General features: G+C 38.6%; 1 protein-coding gene across 6 annotated transcripts in view; it reads right to left on the bottom strand.

Annotated features, from left to right (window-relative positions):
• The window catches only part of UIMC1 (ubiquitin interaction motif containing 1), a 95,610-nt gene that overhangs the window by 15,675 nt on the left and 60,463 nt on the right, over positions 1-19,472 (bottom strand). For all 6 annotated transcript variants that reach the window (XM_072947186.1, XM_072947182.1, XM_031689339.2 and 3 more), the window contains 2 exons: positions 17,979-18,079; positions 13,858-14,020 (listed from right to left, as the gene is read on the bottom strand). In XM_072947186.1, the coding sequence (XP_072803287.1) occupies positions 13,858-14,020; positions 17,979-18,079 (264 nt within the window). The remainder of the gene's footprint in view (positions 1-13,857; positions 14,021-17,978; positions 18,080-19,472) is intronic.

Genomic DNA, 19,472 nt, shown 5'->3' with positions numbered 1-19,472 from the left:
ATTGATGCTCAATATAAATGTACATTTAATGGGTGGAGAGAAGCAAGATGGCGTAGTAGAAGGACGCTTGTAGCTCACCGTCTCCCACAAATACACCAAAACACATCTACGGACCCACTAAGACAACTAGAGCACCTGCCGAACTCCAACAGAACATTGCCCTCTTCGAAAGACAAAGATGCCAAAAATCTGGTAGGAAAAAAGAAAGAAGAAAAAGCAAAACAGTGCGGGACTGATCCCACAGGGAGGGAGTGGCTAAAGAGGACAAGCATTCATTCGCTGGGTCTCCCCTCTCCAACGGAGAGGCCAGTGGGACGGAGGGGGAAACTCCGAGGCTCAAATCTGCCCTGAGCACCCCTTGACCGACAGAACTAAGTTAAATGGACACAAAGGGTTCCCACAACACCCAGCCTGAGATGCGAGCCAGCAGCTGGGGCTGGGGCAGGCGGCCCGAGCTGGGCAGAGGACTGGGGTGGCTGCACTGAGGCAGCCCTAGGGGACTGCTGGGTGCTGCATGCCGTGGCTGGGAGGGGATATGGAGCAGAACAACCTTGGTCCCCATAAATTGCGAAAAAAGCAAAGCAACATGGCTGGTGTGCCCTGGGGGGAGGGGCGCCATAGCCTTTGTCTCCTCAGACCTGTGCCACCATTACTGGCACTTCTTGCGAGAAGAGATGCAGGACTCAGCCACAGCTGCCATCTCCTCCTGTGCACGGCGCCCAGGCGTGTGTGGGGCCAAGACCTGAATCGGCACCCAGGGGTTCCGCAACCTCCTAGACATGACTGAGACTTGTTTACAGCTGGAGGCAGATAAGATCTTCCTGCCCTGAGCCCTCAGAGAACTTACACAGCCAAGATAAACAAGGAGCTGAGATTTGGCACGGAGCAGAGGCAGGGCCGTTCAGTGGTCTTCCCCGAACCCACCTTCAGGTGGAGCAGGCAGCTGCACAGAGCAGCGGAGCAACCAGCGCCGGGAAGGGCGGGCGGCAACCCGCTTTCCTGGCAGGAACGCAGCACCTGACCACGGTGCTGGGAGGAGGCACGATCAGCCCACCTGCCTCCCTCAAGTGCAGCATCTGACTGATGGCATCAGGAGGGGGAGTGACCCGCCTGCCCACCAGATAAGAGCTCAGCACCTGACCCAGTGGTGGGAGGAGGCGCAATCTGCTAGCCAACAGCCACTGGGAGCAGCACAGAAGAGGGCGCCAACAGAGGGCCTCTGGAAACAGCAAGCTGAGTTCGCAAAACAGGGCGAAGACACAAAGACCTCTCAATAAGATCATTAAGAGCACAGCGTCTCCAGAACTAGATAACTGATACTCCTTAAGCCACAGTGCCAGAGAGATATGAGTAATATGAAGAAGCAGAGGAACCACTCCCAATTAAAAGATCAAGAGAAATCCCCTGAAAGCACGATCAAAGAAATAGACATTGACGGCCTACTAGATCAAGATTTCAAAAAAGGAGTGAGCAAAGTACTGAAGGAACTAAAAGAAATAGTGTTTAGAGATATAAAATATGTCAAAAATGAAACAGAAGCTATAAAGAAGAACCAAGTAGAATTAGTAAACTCATTTGCTGACATGAGATCTGATCTAAAGGCTGTACAAAGCAGGCTAGATAATGCAGAGGAACAAGTAAGTGACCTAGAAGACAAGACAACAGAAAGCACCCAACCAGAACAGCTGAAAAAATAAAACAAATAAAAAACAATGAAAACAATATAAGGGACCTATGAGATAATATAAAGCGTGCTAATCTACACATAATAGGGGTTCCAGAAGGGGAAGAAAGAACAAAGGGAATTGAAAAGGTCTTTGAAGAAATCATGACTGAAAACTTCCCAAACCTAAAGAAATCAGATATCCAAGTACAGGAGGCTCAGAGGGTCCCAAACAGGAAGAACCCAAACAGACCCACACCAAGACATATTATAATCAAGATGGCCAGAGCCAAGGATAAAGAAATGATCCTAAAGGCAGCAAGAGAAAAACAAAGAGTGAGTTACAAGGGAACCCCCATAAGGCTCTCAACTGATTTCTCTACACAAATACTACAGGCCAGAAGGGAGTGGCAAGATATATTAAAAGTCCTGAATGAAAAAAAGATGCAGCCTAGGATACTCTATCCAGCAAGGCTATCCTTTAGAATAAAAGGAGAGATAAAGAACTTCACAGGCAAGCAAAAACTAAAAGAGTTTAGCAACGCTAAACCCATGCTAAAAGAAATATTGGCAGGTCTACTATAAATAGAAAAGCAGGATGCTACAAAAATGAGAAACTCATAACTGGAAAGGAGATAACTGCCATGAATTACAAAAAGAATAAACACAAAATTGTAAAAGAAGACATCTAAATCATTAAGAGTGGGAGAGGGAAGCAAGGAAAGCCATTGTGGAAAACAGTATAGAGATTCCTCAAAAGACTAGGAATAGACTTACCATATGACCCAGGAATCCAGCTCCTGAGCATATATCCAGAAGGAACCCTACTTCAAAATGACACCTGCACCCCAATGTTCATAGCAGCACTATTTACAATAGCCAAGACATGGAAACAGCTTAAATGTCCATCAACAGATGACTGAGTAAAGAAGACATGGTATATTTATACAATGGAATACTACTCAGCCATAAAAACTGACAACATAATGCCATTAGCTGCAACATGGATGTTCCTGGAGAATGTTATTTTAAGTGAAGTAAGCCAGAAAGAGAAAGAAAAATACCGTATGAGATCACTCATATAAGGAATCCAAAAACAAAACAAAACAAAACATAAATACAAAACAGAAACAGACTCATAGACATAGAATACAAACTTGTGGTTGCCAGGGGGGCAGTGGGTGGAAGGGACAGACTGGGATTTTAAAATGCAGAATAGATAAACAAGATTATACTGTATAGCACAGGGAAATATAAACAAGATCTTGTGGTAGCTCATAGTGAAAAAAGGAATGTGACTGAATATATATATGTTCATATATAACTGAAAAATTGTGCTCTACACTAGAATTTGACGTAACATTGTAAAATGACTATTACTTAATAAAAGTTTAAAAATATATATATTTAATGAATCAATTTGGCAAGGTAATTTCTTATTCACAAGTTTGGTGGAGTGTTTTCTTGGCTTTAAGAACAACAGAATATTTTTATGATGAAAATGTCTCTAGAGCTTGATTTGAAATAACTCTTGAAATAAAAAGATCCTCTCTGCCTCATTCTATTCAATAAATAAATTCTTGTTCTCTCAGGTACAAGACTTGATAATGTTATTCTACTAGTGATAGCTTCTAACTAAAAAATCCTAATAGATTATGCTGATACTTCCTAACTATAAACAACCCTAAAAAGGCAGGCATCACTGGGTCCAATTTACAGATGAACAAATAAAGGCTCAGAGTCCTCAATCCTGTAAATACCTGGACTAAGATATGATTCCAAATCTGTCAGACTCCAAAACCAGCACCATAATACCAAACTGCTCTCTTTGTCGTAGAGAAGCCACAGAAGCCCCCTGTCCCTACCCTACTCAAGTTGTAGTAATTTCCTTTCAAGTTTACAGAGGTAAGTTTGCTTTCTCAACAAGGTACACTTGCATGTTGAGCTCCTGACCTTAGTCTTCAGTGCTGCTGTAGTTAACCCCTGCATCTGAAGTGACAGCATGGCTTCCTCAACACTTTTCCAGACAAAGACAAAAGTACTCATATAAAAATATTCTTGGCAGTGCCTCCACCACCCTGAGACTTAAAGCAAAGAATCAATACTGAGAAAAATCTTTAAATTAACAACCCTTACTTAGGATACAGAAATAAAGGGCCTACAACCATTATATTTTTATGAACAAAACTCCTCAATCTATGAAGTAATGAATAATTTAGAGGTCTTAAGAAAACAGTCACTTGTCTAGTTCTTACTAGTTCTTGTGTATAATATTTATAGCACAATCTTTTTCTTTAAAAGCTAGAATTTTTATTTAAGCAGTTTGAAATTATATGTCTAGAATTTTTAAATAATTAATATTTTCTGACCCATGAATTAAATTTTGGGAATCTACTCTGAGGAAATCACCTGAATTTAGACACGATTATAAGACAAAGATATTTTATCAAAGCATTATTTTAACAATGAAAAAAGTTAAACAACCCAGTGTTCAAATACAGGATGAAATACTATGCAGGGATTCAAAATTAAGACTGAAAGGAAATAAACTAAAATATTAACCATCATTCTGGGGGGAAACTGGATTTGGGGGTGATTATTTGGGGATTATTATTTTTCTGTGTTAACAATTTTGTTTCAATGAGTATATACCACTTTTATAATTTAAAAATTGTTTAAATATCAAGAGACACCCTCAATGAAATAACAGATCTGAGCAATCATCATCAATGACCATTAGCTGAAAGCTGGGCTCTCTAAATGGATGGATTAGGCTGATCCCACTAATCAATCTTAACATCACAAAAGAAAGATAACCAGACAGTATGTGTCTCACAGTCTGATGTAATATGAAGCATATAATACCACCCATGAAGTATTCTTGTAAAAAAAAAAATCTAAGCTGAATCTAATCAAGCCTCAAATAAAACTAGAAGTTTCCAGAAATTACAGTCCAGAACAGAACATGTTAAAGATCTCCACAGCGACCACCAGAAGTAATTCTGATAGTTCATCTGATGTTTTGACTTCACACATGTTTTCACAGACATGACTTATGTCACATCAACTCTGTTCACCAGGAAATAGTCTGGATCGATCAAACTGTTTCTTTTAGGTAACTGAAAATCTGACAAGATCAATTCTGATGAGATCAGATTTCATGTACGCATTCAGGGGTGAAAGATTCTAATACTCTGCCTTTCTAAAACTGACTGAGGCTTCTATGGTCTCCTCATACTTTCCCTTGTGTTCGTCCCCACCTCTACACATGGGAAAGGAGATAAAATACAGCAATGAAAAATGCTAGCTCTGGAGTCAGGCAGACTTCGGCTTGGGCCCTGGCTCTGCAGCTTATTAACTATCTAATGTTGGACAAGTACTAAACGTCTCAGATACCAGATTCCTCATGGGTAAAATGGAGATAACAATAACACTTATCCTCTAAGATAATTATAGTCCTGGCTGTGGCTCTGTAATAGTTATAATGAAAATGACTGATCTAATATTAATTCGTTGAACTTTCTTCTTTCTTAAAATGCTCTAGATGCCTGAATTAAAACGTGTGACTAGATCATGAGGTGAGAGAACTTCTCTGAAGTGATTTTTAGCTGTTAATATTCCTTCAACACATAATGCTATGGGTATTAACTCAGGTGTTAATAAGGGCTATTTTATTTTTCAAGGAAGGAATAAGCACATATAGTAGGAAAAAAACTGCTATAAGAAATCCCGAGGCCTGGCTCTTTAGCGGCAAGGCACAATGAGTAGGAGTAACTGAAACAAAGACAAAGTCAAGGTTAAGAGGAACAAAATAAGAAGAGTGAAGACACTGAGAACTTAAGAAGACATGGATTGCAGTCAGACTGCCATTTCACATGCCACATCATACAGTGGCCTTACTAATGCATCATAGTGGAGTTGATATAATGAAATGTTCCACAGAAAGGTTGAACAAAAATTATCAGAAGACAACTGAGATGATGGGAGGTAGAGGGGAGGGGAGAGGACCATATAATTCTGCCATATTATTAATACAAGGAGAGAGAGTTACATGCAGTAGGACATAACAAGCCTGGAGTGGAGGTACTTGGTCTAAGAGTTCATCCACAGCAACTAAGAGTTATGATGTATTTCTGTGTCAGTAGGCACTCAAAATACGATGGTGGCCTCTACAGAAACACCAAACAGTTTTGGGGTCAAGCCTATTAAAGAAGAACCTGCTTTAGATATTTCACTTTGGGCATCTAGCTCCTGCTGACTACTGTGTCAGGCAACCACCTCCTCCTACCTCTTAGCTTCCTCCTCCCATTATCAACAGCAATGAATTCTTTACCCTTTCTCCGTGCTGCCCACCCATCCTCCTCCCCTCTCCAATTCTGCATGGATTCCAGTACTCATTTCCCCATATCAGCGCCACTTCTTTTCACACTGATTAGATCCTTCTGCAGGATCAGCACTGCTTCTGCTTTAAGAAATAAAAGCTTTGACAGCGTTTAAACACAACAAGGAGGTTGCCATGCCAGGCTACATACATTTGGAAACTTGGTGAGAACTCATGGATGGGTAGAAAAAAACTGGAAAGCACCTTTGAAGCAAAGGGCAAATCATTTATAAAGAATTCATACGAACTGATATGAAAAAAACAAAGAACCCAAGAGATACTTGGGCAAGTTCAGAAATGAAGCAATTCTTCAAAGAAGAAATACAAACTGGATTTTTTTTTAAAAAAAGAAAAAATTCAACTTTACTAATCAAAGAAATATAAAATATAATGAAATGTTACTGATTATCTATCAAATATGCCATGATTTAAAAATATATATTACATATATATATATTCTTCAGTATTTGTAATGGTGTGATGAAAGGAACACTTTCATATGCTACTAGTGAAATTTTAAATGAGTATAACTTTTTCAGAAAGCAATCTTAAAACTGTAATGAGAGATTCAGACAATTTATACAAGTCTTGTTGCTATTTTAGATGCATGTCTTCAACAGAGGGGGGAAAAGGGTAAAAAACCCATACCTGATATTAGAGGAACACTTAAGAATCTGTCCTTTTTCTCACCAATCAGAAATAATCCTGTACTCAATCAAATTAAGAGTAAAATATCTAAAACAAATAAAAACATACACAACAAGGAAAAAAATCCCTTCTACCTCTGTGAGTGCTTATCGCCTCTCTATTTTAGCACTCCAAACTGATCCGAATCATACTTAGTCATACCCAACTCTGTTTGCCTTGCTGGACTGTAAATTCCCTTAATATAAATGTGAGGTCCCATTCAGCTCTGTATCACTGCCTTATCACCTTGTGAGTATCCCTAGAACCTAACACAGTATTTCACTAGTAGCAGGGCATGAAAATTTTTAAGTTGAATTATTGTACAAAGCAAATTAATCAATGACTTCAGAGATAATATAATCTTATACACATAATGACATATAAACACACGTAAAGGACATGAACAAACACTAAATTTATAACTGACCTAATTCTACCACAATTTGGAATAAATTCAATTCCAAGAGATTACAGGAATGAGTTATTAGATTACAGTAGTCACAATCTGCAGTCATCCCCTTTAAGCCTTTCTCCTGCCTGCCTGGAACACAGATTTGAGGTCTAGAGATATAATAGCCATCTTGAAACCGTAAGTAAAGAAGCTACAAGTCAAGAACTGTAGAGCCAAAAGAGAAAAGATTTTGTTACGTGAGAAAAAGAACCCTACATGTTAAACCCATTATTAACGGTGTTTTCTTTTATTGTGATTGACAGAATTTTCTTACAGATACTAAATAGGGTTTTCCAATACTTGTTCTGTATTAATAAATGATATGTATCCACCCGCTTGGCTAAAGCAGGGGTGGACACAAATAAAACCAATCAGAATCTTTCACTAGACTAACTTATGGTCTCAGGAGAAAGAATTCCTTCTTTCCATTAAAGGCTAAAAATCTATGGCTACTGGCAGACATCTTGCTTGCCCCTTAAAAAAAGCCCATCTGTTGAATAGAGACAAGTAGACTCAAAAGATGGAGAGAGACATCATCTGAGCTCCAAAATCTGGCTCTGCCTGAAGCGTATCCCAGGCTTCCCAATTTTTGTGCAAACTAACTTCTCTTTTTTGCTTAAGAGTACTTGAATTATATTTTGACACTCGCACTCCGAACAGTCTTATATACTACACTGGGGTAAACACATAAGTAATTCTTTCACAGGCCGAAAAAAACTTTGCCCTGTATTAACCCATATAACTCATTATGTTTGTCATTCTCCAACTGCCTACTATTTACTTTCATAACGCCCATACTATAACCACACTGAATCTCATGCTCTTTCTTGTATACCCTTCATGTTTTTTTATTTACGTGATTTTTGCCGACTGTTCTTTTCCATTAGTGCCATTCCCTCTAAATCTCTAATCACATTTCCTCTGAAACACCACAGGATTTTCTTTATGCCCCTTAGTAGTTCTGACTTGTATTACAGTTATTCACGTGTTGTCTTATCTACCCAACTGCACTGTAATCTCACTTTGTTTGGATTTGTATATCTCCCCACAGGTCAGTCTGTGGCCATAATCCATGTTATTTCTACTAAGCCTATGCTACTTTGCCAGTTGTTAACACCTCAGTAGTTAGGTGTCAGTAGTGATATACTCAATCTAATCCTCCTGGGTACCACACAAAAGCCACATTAATACAAGTGATAAGACTGAATGGGGTATAAATTATATTCAGGTAGGCAAATACAGATACATGAAACAGGAAAAAAGTCAACTCTGTCTAATTTAAGAAATGTTTCACTTAGAGATGTTCAGGTCTTACGATTTTTGGCTGACTCACCCAAGTCAAGCCTATTTTTCTAAGTCTCAGTCCTTCTCTGACAGCTCTCAGGCAAATCTCTATCAAGAACTCTTACCTCCACCCATCCACTTACCCGCCATTATTTTTTCAGGAAACATCCTTGGAGAGAAAATCCACTCCTGGCAGAATCTACACCCCTGTATCTAGGCCCAAAGTGTATACAGTTAATGCCTTCAGCCTTCGTACCTCTGCTATAATCTACTTCTCACTAACTTTTTCTTAGCACTTTGACTCTCATGCCTTTTCGTGCCTTCCATCTTTCCCTTAGCTCTACCTGGCTGGCGGCTCATCCTTCATGTATTAGCACACAGAAATACAGACCTCAGAAAGACTACACATGCAAGAATACTCAACAATAACCACAGCTACCATTTACTGAAAATCTAAAACAATCTAGACACAGTGCTAGGCACTTTATAAATTCTCATGATAATCCTAATTATGTCAGACTAATTTTGCAAATGAGGCACCTGATCCTCAGAGAGTAAGATAATTTGTCAAGTATTACGCAGCTGACAAGCATTAGGCTGAAAGTTAAGTTCAGATCTACTTAGTTCCAAAGCCCATGTTTCTCCCACTCTATCATATTACCAAAAATAAAATGTTGACTGTTTTCCCAGCTTCCACCCTTGTCTCCCAACCCAACAATCAATTCACACAGCAGCCACAGTGATCCTTTACCTAAATATTAATTCATTCTTTATGCTCAAATCCCTCCAATGTTTCCTCCTTTAAAAGCTAAAGTCTCACTATGGCCTAAGAGCCAGCCCCATGTAATCTGTCCACCTGTCCCCCTCCCCCGTTACTTCTCTGGTCTCATTGTTAATCTCTCCTTCACTTACTCTACTCCAGCCACACTGGCCTCCTTGTCATTCCCCATACACACCAAGCCTGTTCACACCTCAGGGTCTTTGCACTGACTGTTCCTCTGCCTGTTAACACTCTTTCTTCTCCACTTGAAATTCTCTCAGCTTATTCCCTCACTTCCTTTAGGTCTCTGCTCACATGTCACCTTCTCAATGAGACCTTTCATACCACGTATTTTAAATTGCCACCTCCTGACCTCAGTACTCCCTATTCCCCGCTTCCTCTGATTTCTTTTTGTTTTCTAAAATACTTACCAACATCTGACATATTATATGTTTAGTTGTTTATTGTAGTATCCCACTACTGGAGTATAAGCTTCCTGAGAACATGGACTTTGTATATTCTGTTCACTGTATCTGGCAATAGAGTACGCATTTAATAAATACTTATTGGATGAGTAAATGAAGACCTTCATTCTTCCTAGGTGTTTAAATAAAAATGGTCTCAAAGACATGTTCCAGAAAGCAAATGCAAAGGCAACCTGCTTTTGTCACAGTCTAGATTTAGTAAACCTCTCCCTTCAAACAATGCCTTTAAAGTATACTCCCTCTAATTTTTCCATACCTGTGAATAGATAATCATGTCACCTAGCAACAAACTGAACAGACTGAGCCAACTTAACCAGAGTGTAGTATTATAATCAAATAAAACTTACGGCAAAGTTAATAAGACACATATTTAATGATATGCATAATTGTTATTGTGCTGCACAGTAACTAGGCATAAATGGTAGACACTTCATGTAAATGACTCTAATTAGTCTTTCTTTTACACAGCCAAACCAAGCATGTCTAGGATCAGATTCAGGGAAAAACAGGAAGGAGGGGAAAGCTAGACACGTAGCTTTAGGAGGGAAGACTTCTCTCAGAATTCCATCCCCTTAGGCATTGGGCTAATGGTCTCCCAGCCTGGGTTATATAAGTAACTCTTTCCCCTCCATTGTAGGAGAGGCTTCCTTTCACCAAAGATTAAAAAATTAGGCTGAGGACTGCCCTCTGTCTTCAGTCATAAAGCTGAGAGGAACCAGAACAATCACTGCTGTCTATGGCAAGGAAGATGGGGCAGAGAAGCTGGTGAAGAAACCAAATACTGCAGATTTACTGAAGACCTGCTATATGCCAGGCACACTAGTAGGTGCTTCACAGAATTCCTCTGACTACTTCCGCACTCCACCTAGAGCTCCAAGCTCTTTTCCCAGGAAAGCAGAGGAGTAAGCAGGGAATGGGACAGCTCCAGAGAGGACTCCCTCTTCCAAATTCTCTGACAGGGCTAAAATGTCACCAGAAAGGGCCATTTATATTAGCAAGTTAACACTACTAAGAAGATTAAGAGGGGAGGGCACAGCTCAGTGGTAGAGTGCTGCCTAGCATGCATGAGGTCCTGGGTTCGATCCCCAGGACTTCTATTAATAAAATAAATAAACCCAATTACCTGCCCTCCCTCACAAAAACAGAGGAGGCTGTTGTTTAGCGGCTGTTTCCCTTGCTTCCTATCTTATCTAACCCATAGAAGGATAAAGGGCCCCCTACTTTCCTTGGGTTTATCCAAACCTATCCAGCCTAGGCTAAGTGTGCCCTCTCTGGGGACATTATCCCTGCCCACTGCAGCTCTCCTTTTTCCTATTACACTTAAGTGGTCAGGGACATTCATTTGGGTACACAACCATTCACTTTGTGTCACCCTGCAATTAATTTCTTAGGTTAATGCTTATCTCCCCAATGAGACTGCAAGCTTCTTAATGGCAGAAACCTTGTCTTAAACTTCTTTAATAACCCACACAAGGTCCAGCACCATTAAAAAAAAGTGTTCCATTAGCATTTGGATGAATTAAAGTTAAGTGGGTAGGCAATAGGTGGTAGAAAGGAATCAAATTTGTTTCTAGGTAGACAAGTTGGTGTTGAAAAGAAGTTTGTAGTATTCTAGACTTGTCTTTCTCATACTTCCAAACTAATTTAAAAAACAAATTTCCTTATAAAAGAAAGTGTGACTGTCATTCCAGATTCAGCAGACATCTTTGGATGCAGGTCGGAGACACTTGGATCAGAGCTACAAGACAGTGCCAAGAAATAAGGGCTTCCAAAATACCAGAAAACACACGTCTATAATGTCTGAAGGAATCTTCAAGGCCCAGAGTGTAAATCCAACTGAGCAGCATTAGACAGGTTCACTGACGCTTGGCCCAGTGAATTAAGAGAACTCGAAAGGCTTTTCCTGAATGGACAGCAGAGCAAGTTTCAGTCTACTTTGCCCACCTGATGGTGTCAGCTTCTCGACAAGAATAAGAACCACCCAGTTCTGATGATGTAAGTCTGCACGTGGTCTGAGGAAACTCAGAAACAAGCCTGAATCAAGTTATCTGGGGCTGTGAGTTGCCCCATCGCACCCCAGTAAGGAAGAACAAACGTTAAGAGCAAACATCATACAGCTAGAAGACGTCTGACAGAAGTGAATACCAAAGCTTCCAGTTGAGGCAGAGTTCAGCCTAGGAGATTCAACAGGGGCTACTCTATACTTCTCCTTCTCTTTTAATTCTTACTGGAAGGAGGTCCAGGAAGTCAAGGGGATTCAGCTTCTCAAACTCATTTATTTCTGGACCTCAGTGCTAAGTAACTACTATCAGTTGGGTATGCATGTTTGGTGAGATAGACAAAATAGTCTCCCCTTTCATTGGTCACCTAATGCCCAGCCCCAGAATTTTTTCAGTTACTGGAATCCTTCACTAAAAATCAAACTGAAGAGCTTTGTCAAAGTAAAACTGTATTTAGAATCCTAGTCCTACAGTGCTCTTCTGTTAAAGGAGTTGACCAGATTTAGGTCTTCAACTTGCATTATATTTGAAAGACTACAATGCTATTCATAAAAACCCTTAAAAATGATGACAAAAATCTTTGACCTAGTAATTCCACTACTGGGAATGATAACGGCAGCTGAATGTTGTTAGTACTTACTATGTGCTAGGCACTGCGCTAAGCACTTTACTTAAAATATCTCATTTAACCTTGCAAAAACCAAATAAGGTACTACTGTGTGACAGATGCATAAAGGGAAGACTGGAAACTAACACAGGTGGCAGAGGTAGACCTCAATCTCAGACTGAAAGGACTCCAGGCCTATGTTTTTAAACTACCACCCAAACTAAATATAACCTCAGAAAATAACCCTAAAATACAGCAACCATTTTAGGCATAAAAAGCTCAGTGTCATCTAAGTATAACACGGCAACTTGAAGCATTCTAAACACACAACCGTTAAGCAAATGAAGGCAATTTCGATTACACAATGATATAGGCATTAAAATATCTTTACACATAACTTTTAGTGATATGGGGGAAATTTTCATGCTCTAAGTAGAAAAAGCAAAACAGAATTTTACATACAGTCAGATCTCAAGTATGTAAAAAAAATATATCTACAAATAGAAAGATCTAAACTTACTACTAAATAAAAAAAGGTGACTTGAAAAATTATACATATATGGCATGGTCAGATTTATGTAAATAGTGCCTGACTCATTTTAATTATTCAGTAAATGTAAGCCATTATTATTATTCTTACTATAAGGAACACGTAATACTTTAGAATCAGAAAAATCAACAAATGTACTTAAATTATAAGTTTAGGTACTTATTTAATTAGTAAGAAGAATGTTACTTCAGAAAAATTAAATAACATGTGTCTTTCTTTCTTGGAAATCTTCCTCACAATTATACAATTTCGGATTAAATATCTCTAAATTATGGGAACCAAGTAGCACTGAGAAAAAGGCTGTCACACTTCCAAACATCTAACGTATGATCACGTCCAGCATGTAAGACCACAGTGAGTTGTGCTGGTTATTTTATATTTAGAGTTTAAAGTCATAGACAGAAAGGCAAGATCAGGGATCATATTTCAAGGGCTGTGATGAACAAGCAGATTCTCTTGGCCAGTATCTCACACTCCACCAAAACCAAAGCCTTTGGTGCACTCTCTGAGAGAGAACCAATAGCTCCAGGGTGATACAGCAGAGACATGTAGGATATGAATGGAAATTAGGGATATTTTTCACCTGTTAATCGTCTTTAGGTAGAATTTTCACACACACACAAATAACAGACTTATTTTGAATGAAAAATGGGCAACTCTAGAACTTAGTTCCTCAAGTTCCATAGGAGTTTCCATATCTGAATATATAAGTTGAGACGCAAGGTTCTTGGCATCACATTGATCTCTGGCCTGCCTAAAGCAAAGAGTAAGTTTGAAACACAAAAAGATGAAAGATTTTTCCCTTCCCCTTCTCCTGAGGTTATGTACAACAAAACAGTATACCCACCAAAAGTAATAAAGACCATGAAAAGCACTAGAGAATCAGGTAGACTGAAAAACCCAACAACTTTAACTTTGAAGAAGAGCTGTCTGTTGCACTGTACTGAATAGGATTACAAAACCATCAGGCAGTCAAAGTCTGGCTTTACCTGTATCTTGACCCATCAGCCCGTTGCAGTACATGGCATGTCGCTCGATCTTTGTGGGTGGGAAGCCTTGGTCACAAAGTGGGCAGGCTATGCGGGTACTGGATGAGAAGGCAGAAGTAGGTACCTCCTTCTCAGCATCTTCCTTGTAATCAACCTGAAGACCCTGAAGATCATGACAAACAGCAATGTAACAGCTTTAGTTTATAAGATATCTTTTCCCTCCAAAACACTGGAAAAGACTCCATCCCATTATTTCACTTACTTTCAGAGATGATATCAATCAGTTTGCCAAATTCAGGACAGCAGATTTGGAGATACACTAATAGAGTTAATACCTATTCAGAGCCTGCTTACTATGTGCTAAGCACTCTGTATGTAATACTCATTTAAACCTCATGGTAATCTTACAAAGGTATTAATTAACACATTCTTTTTACATGAGAAAAGCGTTGTCCAAAACAGCAAAGCAACTTGCCCAAAGTTACAGGATAAGTAGCAAAGCTGAAACTCAAACCAAGAATTATTTGGCTCCAAAACCTGACAGCATTCCTCTCTATCATGTTGCAAGGCACTATCCTCGTTGGGTCCGTATGCTGTGTCTGCTGTGTTTCAGTCTGTACATTAACAGCATCTTAAGGACATTTTTTCAATCTCACAAAAGAACTGTGAAGGCATTCAAAAGGTACAAGCTCCCAGTTGTAAGATAAATAAGTACTAGAGGTATAATGTACAAATGATAAATATAATTAACACTGCTGTATGTTATATATTAGAAAGTCATTAAGAGTAAATTCTAGGAGTTCTCATCACAAGGAAAAATTTTTTTCTATTTCTTTAATTTTGTATCTATATGAGATTACAGATGTTCACTAAACTTACTGTGATAATCATTTCATGATATATGTAAGTCAAATCATTATGCTGCACATCTTAAACTTATACATTGCTGATGTCAATGATATCACAATACAACTGGAAGAAAAAACGAATTCCACGACACATACAAAAAGAACTGTGGTCACTGTAAGTGATTTCAGACCTCAGGAGTCAGGGGGGCAAAAAAGACCCCTAAACAAAAGTGACACAACTAAAATTCAGTAACAAAGTCCTCAGCTTACACCACTGAGACAAACCACCTCTTGTGTTTTATTTGTCATTTTTGTGTTGAAAGAGGAAACACAAATAAGACTCAAATATTTAAGAAGGCCTAAAGAAAACCATTAAGACAATTCTGACAAAGCCATTCTTAGCCTCTCTCTCTCTCACTCCCTTTCTCAGTGTTTTGTAGTCATCATTTTTCCTACACTTGCCAGTGCCTCTCAGAGGCAGTTTTATTTTACCTCTACAGGTCGGAGCCGAGAATTCTGCAGTGATTAATTCAACAGTATGCATGAGCACTGCAGCACTACCGCCTAACACTTGCTTCAAAGGACAGCATGTCCTACCCAATCAATGCGAAGCTGTCCTGCATAGCCACTGCTTTCATTTAAGAGCAAGGAGCACCTGGCTGTCATTATGCCTTACTACAGGAAAAAATAAACCCTCCTCTGGCACAAGAACAGAATAGGACCAAAACTGCAGTTGGTAGATAGTATGAACTCAGAGCCAACTGGGGTGTTTCTTTTGTTTGTTTGTTTTTCTTTTGGTTTCTAAGTTTAGGCCATCCCTAAAATTTACTGCCTGTGAATGTAATCCAGCAGAGAGTGAAACAGGCCATCTAAATAAATACCAAGTAAAACAATTTCTTCAACTGCCGAAAATGTTGTTTTCAGCACATGCCTGCCTTTTACTTAAAAAGAAATGGAAAAAAAAGAAAGATGAGAAAGGAACTAAGAATGGCTGAGTTCCTATACTATGCCAGGCTTGGCCAAGCATTTTCCATATACATCCCTCACAAGGACCCAACTGGCAGAGGTAACACTAGCTCCAGTGTTACAGAAAAGGAAATTGCGACTTGGAAAGGCAAAGTAACCTGCTGATCACAAAGTGAGTAAATGGACAGTCTAGCCTGAAACCCAGGCCTATGTGGCATCAAAATTCTCAGTATTCCACCATGTGGTGGCAATACTCCACTTTGCTTCTGGAAGCTGACTCTGTCAGATATTGGGAGACTCTCAGCTTCTATTAATCTTCTCCAGAATGTGGGGAAAATCAAGTGGGTCTGGGAGTTCTAGGTATTTTTTAATCCAAGCTTTGTCACTGACCTTCTCACACACCCAGGTTACTCTGTTCATAAATTTTACAAGGAAAAGTTGTCTTGTGAATGTAAAGCCATTTGAGCAGAGGGGGAAAAAATCAATATATCCTATAATTTGCAAGTAGTCTTGAGTTACTCTATAAAATGCAAAGAAGATACCTTCAACTAATAACGTAGTAATCAAGAGGGAGCAGTCTATTATTGTTTTATTGTGAATACAAGACCACTTCCAATCACATTCATAGGCAACCCAGGTTTCTGAACATTTCTATATCAACTAAGTTTTTTTTCCCAGCACCATAAAAAAAGGTCTATTTAAATATTAACTACAAAGGAAAAAATACAAGCAAAGAAGCTTTTATGAGGACTATGCAGTTAGGGACTGGGTCTCCGCAGAGTTACTTCTACTTCTTTTAAAATACTATACAAGTATTTCTCAAAAGAGATACCTGGACACCAAATCATGATCCCTTAAAAGCTGGCCTTTACCTTCTGGCCTGAAAAGAAACCTCATCTCAAGAAATGGATCAAATGAAAATAAAAGTATGTCCTACAATCACCAACTCCGCCACCAGTCCGCAACCTGGTTTATGTGCAGTTTAGAAAAGCATTTAGCTTGTTCCCCTCTTATCATACAACTCTCAACACAGTTACTTAAAAATCAACTGATAAAACTGACTACAACTGTGCAGGTCCACTGACACATAAATGTTTTTCAATAGTAATGACTACAGTACTAAATGATCTGCGGCTGGCTGAATCCGAGGATGTGGAACCACAGATAGAGAGGAACCACAGGGCTTGCTATAAGTTATATGAGGATTTTCAACTGCACAGAGTCAGAACCCCTAACCCTCCTGTTGTTCAAGGGTCAACTGTATTTCATTCCGAATAAGGGCTATTAACTCTTCTGAGTACAGAATATCTGAGACTCCAACTAAGAGAAACTCTTAGGCAAGATATTACAAAAACATTATTTCCAAAGGAACCTGACCATGGCAGGAAATCAAATCAAGAAAAACTACAATTCTGGCAAGGGTATTCCCAATTCCTCAAACACTGTCAAGCAACTCTCTGTCATTAGTAAGTTAACATCACCGAACAGCCACAACATATTACAAAGCAATTTCACGTGCATTCCTCTACTTGTGCAAAATTCCTCCTATGTATTTTATATTCTCTAATTTAATCTTCAGAGAAACCCAGCAAAACAAGCTATTTTTGTCTCTATTTTAGATATAAAGAACTGAAATTCAGAAAACTGAAATTCCTCTCCTATGCTCCCTCAATGCTCCAGGCATCTCTTTAACATTACATCTGTCAGATCACATTATAACTATCTGTTTATGTGTCCCTTTGAGGGCAGGGATTAGTTTTTTTCTTATTTATCTTATATCTTAAGACTCTAAAACAATGACCGGCACACAGTATACAAACTATAATATTTGCCAAATAAATGAATAAAACAATTAATTAATTTGCCCGAGATCACAAAGTTAATTGGTGGGGTTGGGATTTCAAAGCCATGTCTTCTAATTCCAATGCTCAAGCTCCTTGCACAACCTTCCAACTTCCAATAAACAAATTTTAGAACAAATGACCCTATACACAAATCCCAAGGGCAAAAGTCCAAACCCATTATGATACTATCACTGTGCACATAAAATGCCCAGATTCTATCTTTCTAATAGGTGACTTACAACAAGTGATTGCTCAACAACTTGAAAACAACAGTATCTCTAAACTTCTTTTAATGGAAATTTCTAAGACTATTTAGAGCATCCACAAATATCAGCGAACAGCAACATCAAAAAGAAGCCTAAGCCTCTGTCACCTACATCTTTTCATCCAAGGTCAATATTGCATCAGAGAGAGGACTACCAGTAGAAAGAAAACACTGAGGAAGGTTATAAATAATATTCACCTCCTTATCTGCCATTATTCTTACTTCACCTGGGGTCTCTCTGCTGCCTGGAAAGTCTTCTTTTTCAAGGTCAAAAGTTTCAGGGGAACATAGCTGTGTTTCTGTAATTTAAAAAATTAAAACTTCATTAAGTTTCCTTTTGTATTTTCATAATTTAAAAAACAAATACCTATCTCCCCTAAAACTTACGGTATGAGAATACTGCAGTGGGAATATAGATCTAGCTTCTTTCTTCTTAAAGCTTCACTGAAGCATAATTTACATACAACAGAGTTCACCAATTTTCAATTTACAGTATGGTGAGTTTTGACAAATGTGTACAATCTATACATGGTATCAATTATACCACGTAACAATCACCACAGTCAAAATAAAAAAACATTTCTTGCATCCCCAAAAGTTCTCATATACCCCCCACAATTAATTCTCCCTCCCACTTGGCTCCCTGCAATGACCAATCTACTTTATGTTCCCAAAGTTTTGCCTTTCCTAGAAGGTCATATAAATGAAAATGAAATAGTACACTGTGTCATCTTTGTGTCTGATTTCTTTCACTTAGTATAATGTGTTTGAGAAGCATCCATGTTATTAGATATATCAGTACATTCCTTTTTACTGCTGAGTAGTATTCCACTGTTAAGATATATCACAATTTGTTTATTCATTCATCAGTTAATCCACTTGGCTTCTTTCCAGCATGGTTCTAGTTTTAAAGCATATTTATTCTGATAGAAAACAAAACACTGTCAATGCTAATTCTGAGGTTAAAGTGATGATTAGAGAAGACAAAAATTGAAAGCATTAATAAAAATACATGCTCAACAAAAATAGGCCTTTCTTTAATTATTCTTTAAGCACCATCTACTCATTCAAAATTAATGCAGCAAATATTTATGGAAGAAGTTCCAGACACTGTACAGGCTACTGGCAATATGGAGATGTAAGATGGGATCCCTCACAGTCTAGTTCAGGTATCAGCAAACTATATAGTTCATGGGCCAAATCCAGCTAGTTGCCTGTTTTTGAAAATAAAGTTTCATTGGAACACAGCCACATTCATTCTTTATACAGTCTGTGGTTGCTTTTGAGTTAAAATAGCAGAGCTGAGTAGTTTCCACAGACTGTATGGTCCACAAAGCCTAAGATACTTACCATCTCGTCTTTTACAGAAAAAGTCTGCCAACCTCTGGTCTAGAAACCTTTCACTTAATATAAGAACAGTAACTATATTTCAAAGAAGGACAATAAATCTGGAAAAGAAATTTATCTGTGAACACAATCCAGTAAGTTACCTGTTATCTACACTATATGCACTATATATCTAACTGGTATTTCTGTGCTTCCCAAATACAATGAGTGGCCAATGCTCAGCAAATAATGTAGCTGAAAGATACTGAGGTGTCTTCTCAGTCATCCAAGAATGATGAAATCCATTTCTAGTGTTAACCATATTTTAATACATCACAATTTTTTGAAAACTGAATACACAAACAG

The sequence above is a fragment of the Vicugna pacos genome, chromosome 22, assembly GCF_048564905.1.
Source record: "Vicugna pacos chromosome 22, VicPac4, whole genome shotgun sequence".
In the NCBI taxonomy this organism is placed as follows: domain Eukaryota; kingdom Metazoa; phylum Chordata; class Mammalia; order Artiodactyla; family Camelidae; genus Vicugna; species Vicugna pacos.
The sequence above is the reverse complement of the archived record's forward strand: the minus strand, read 5'-3'. Positions and strand labels throughout refer to the sequence as shown.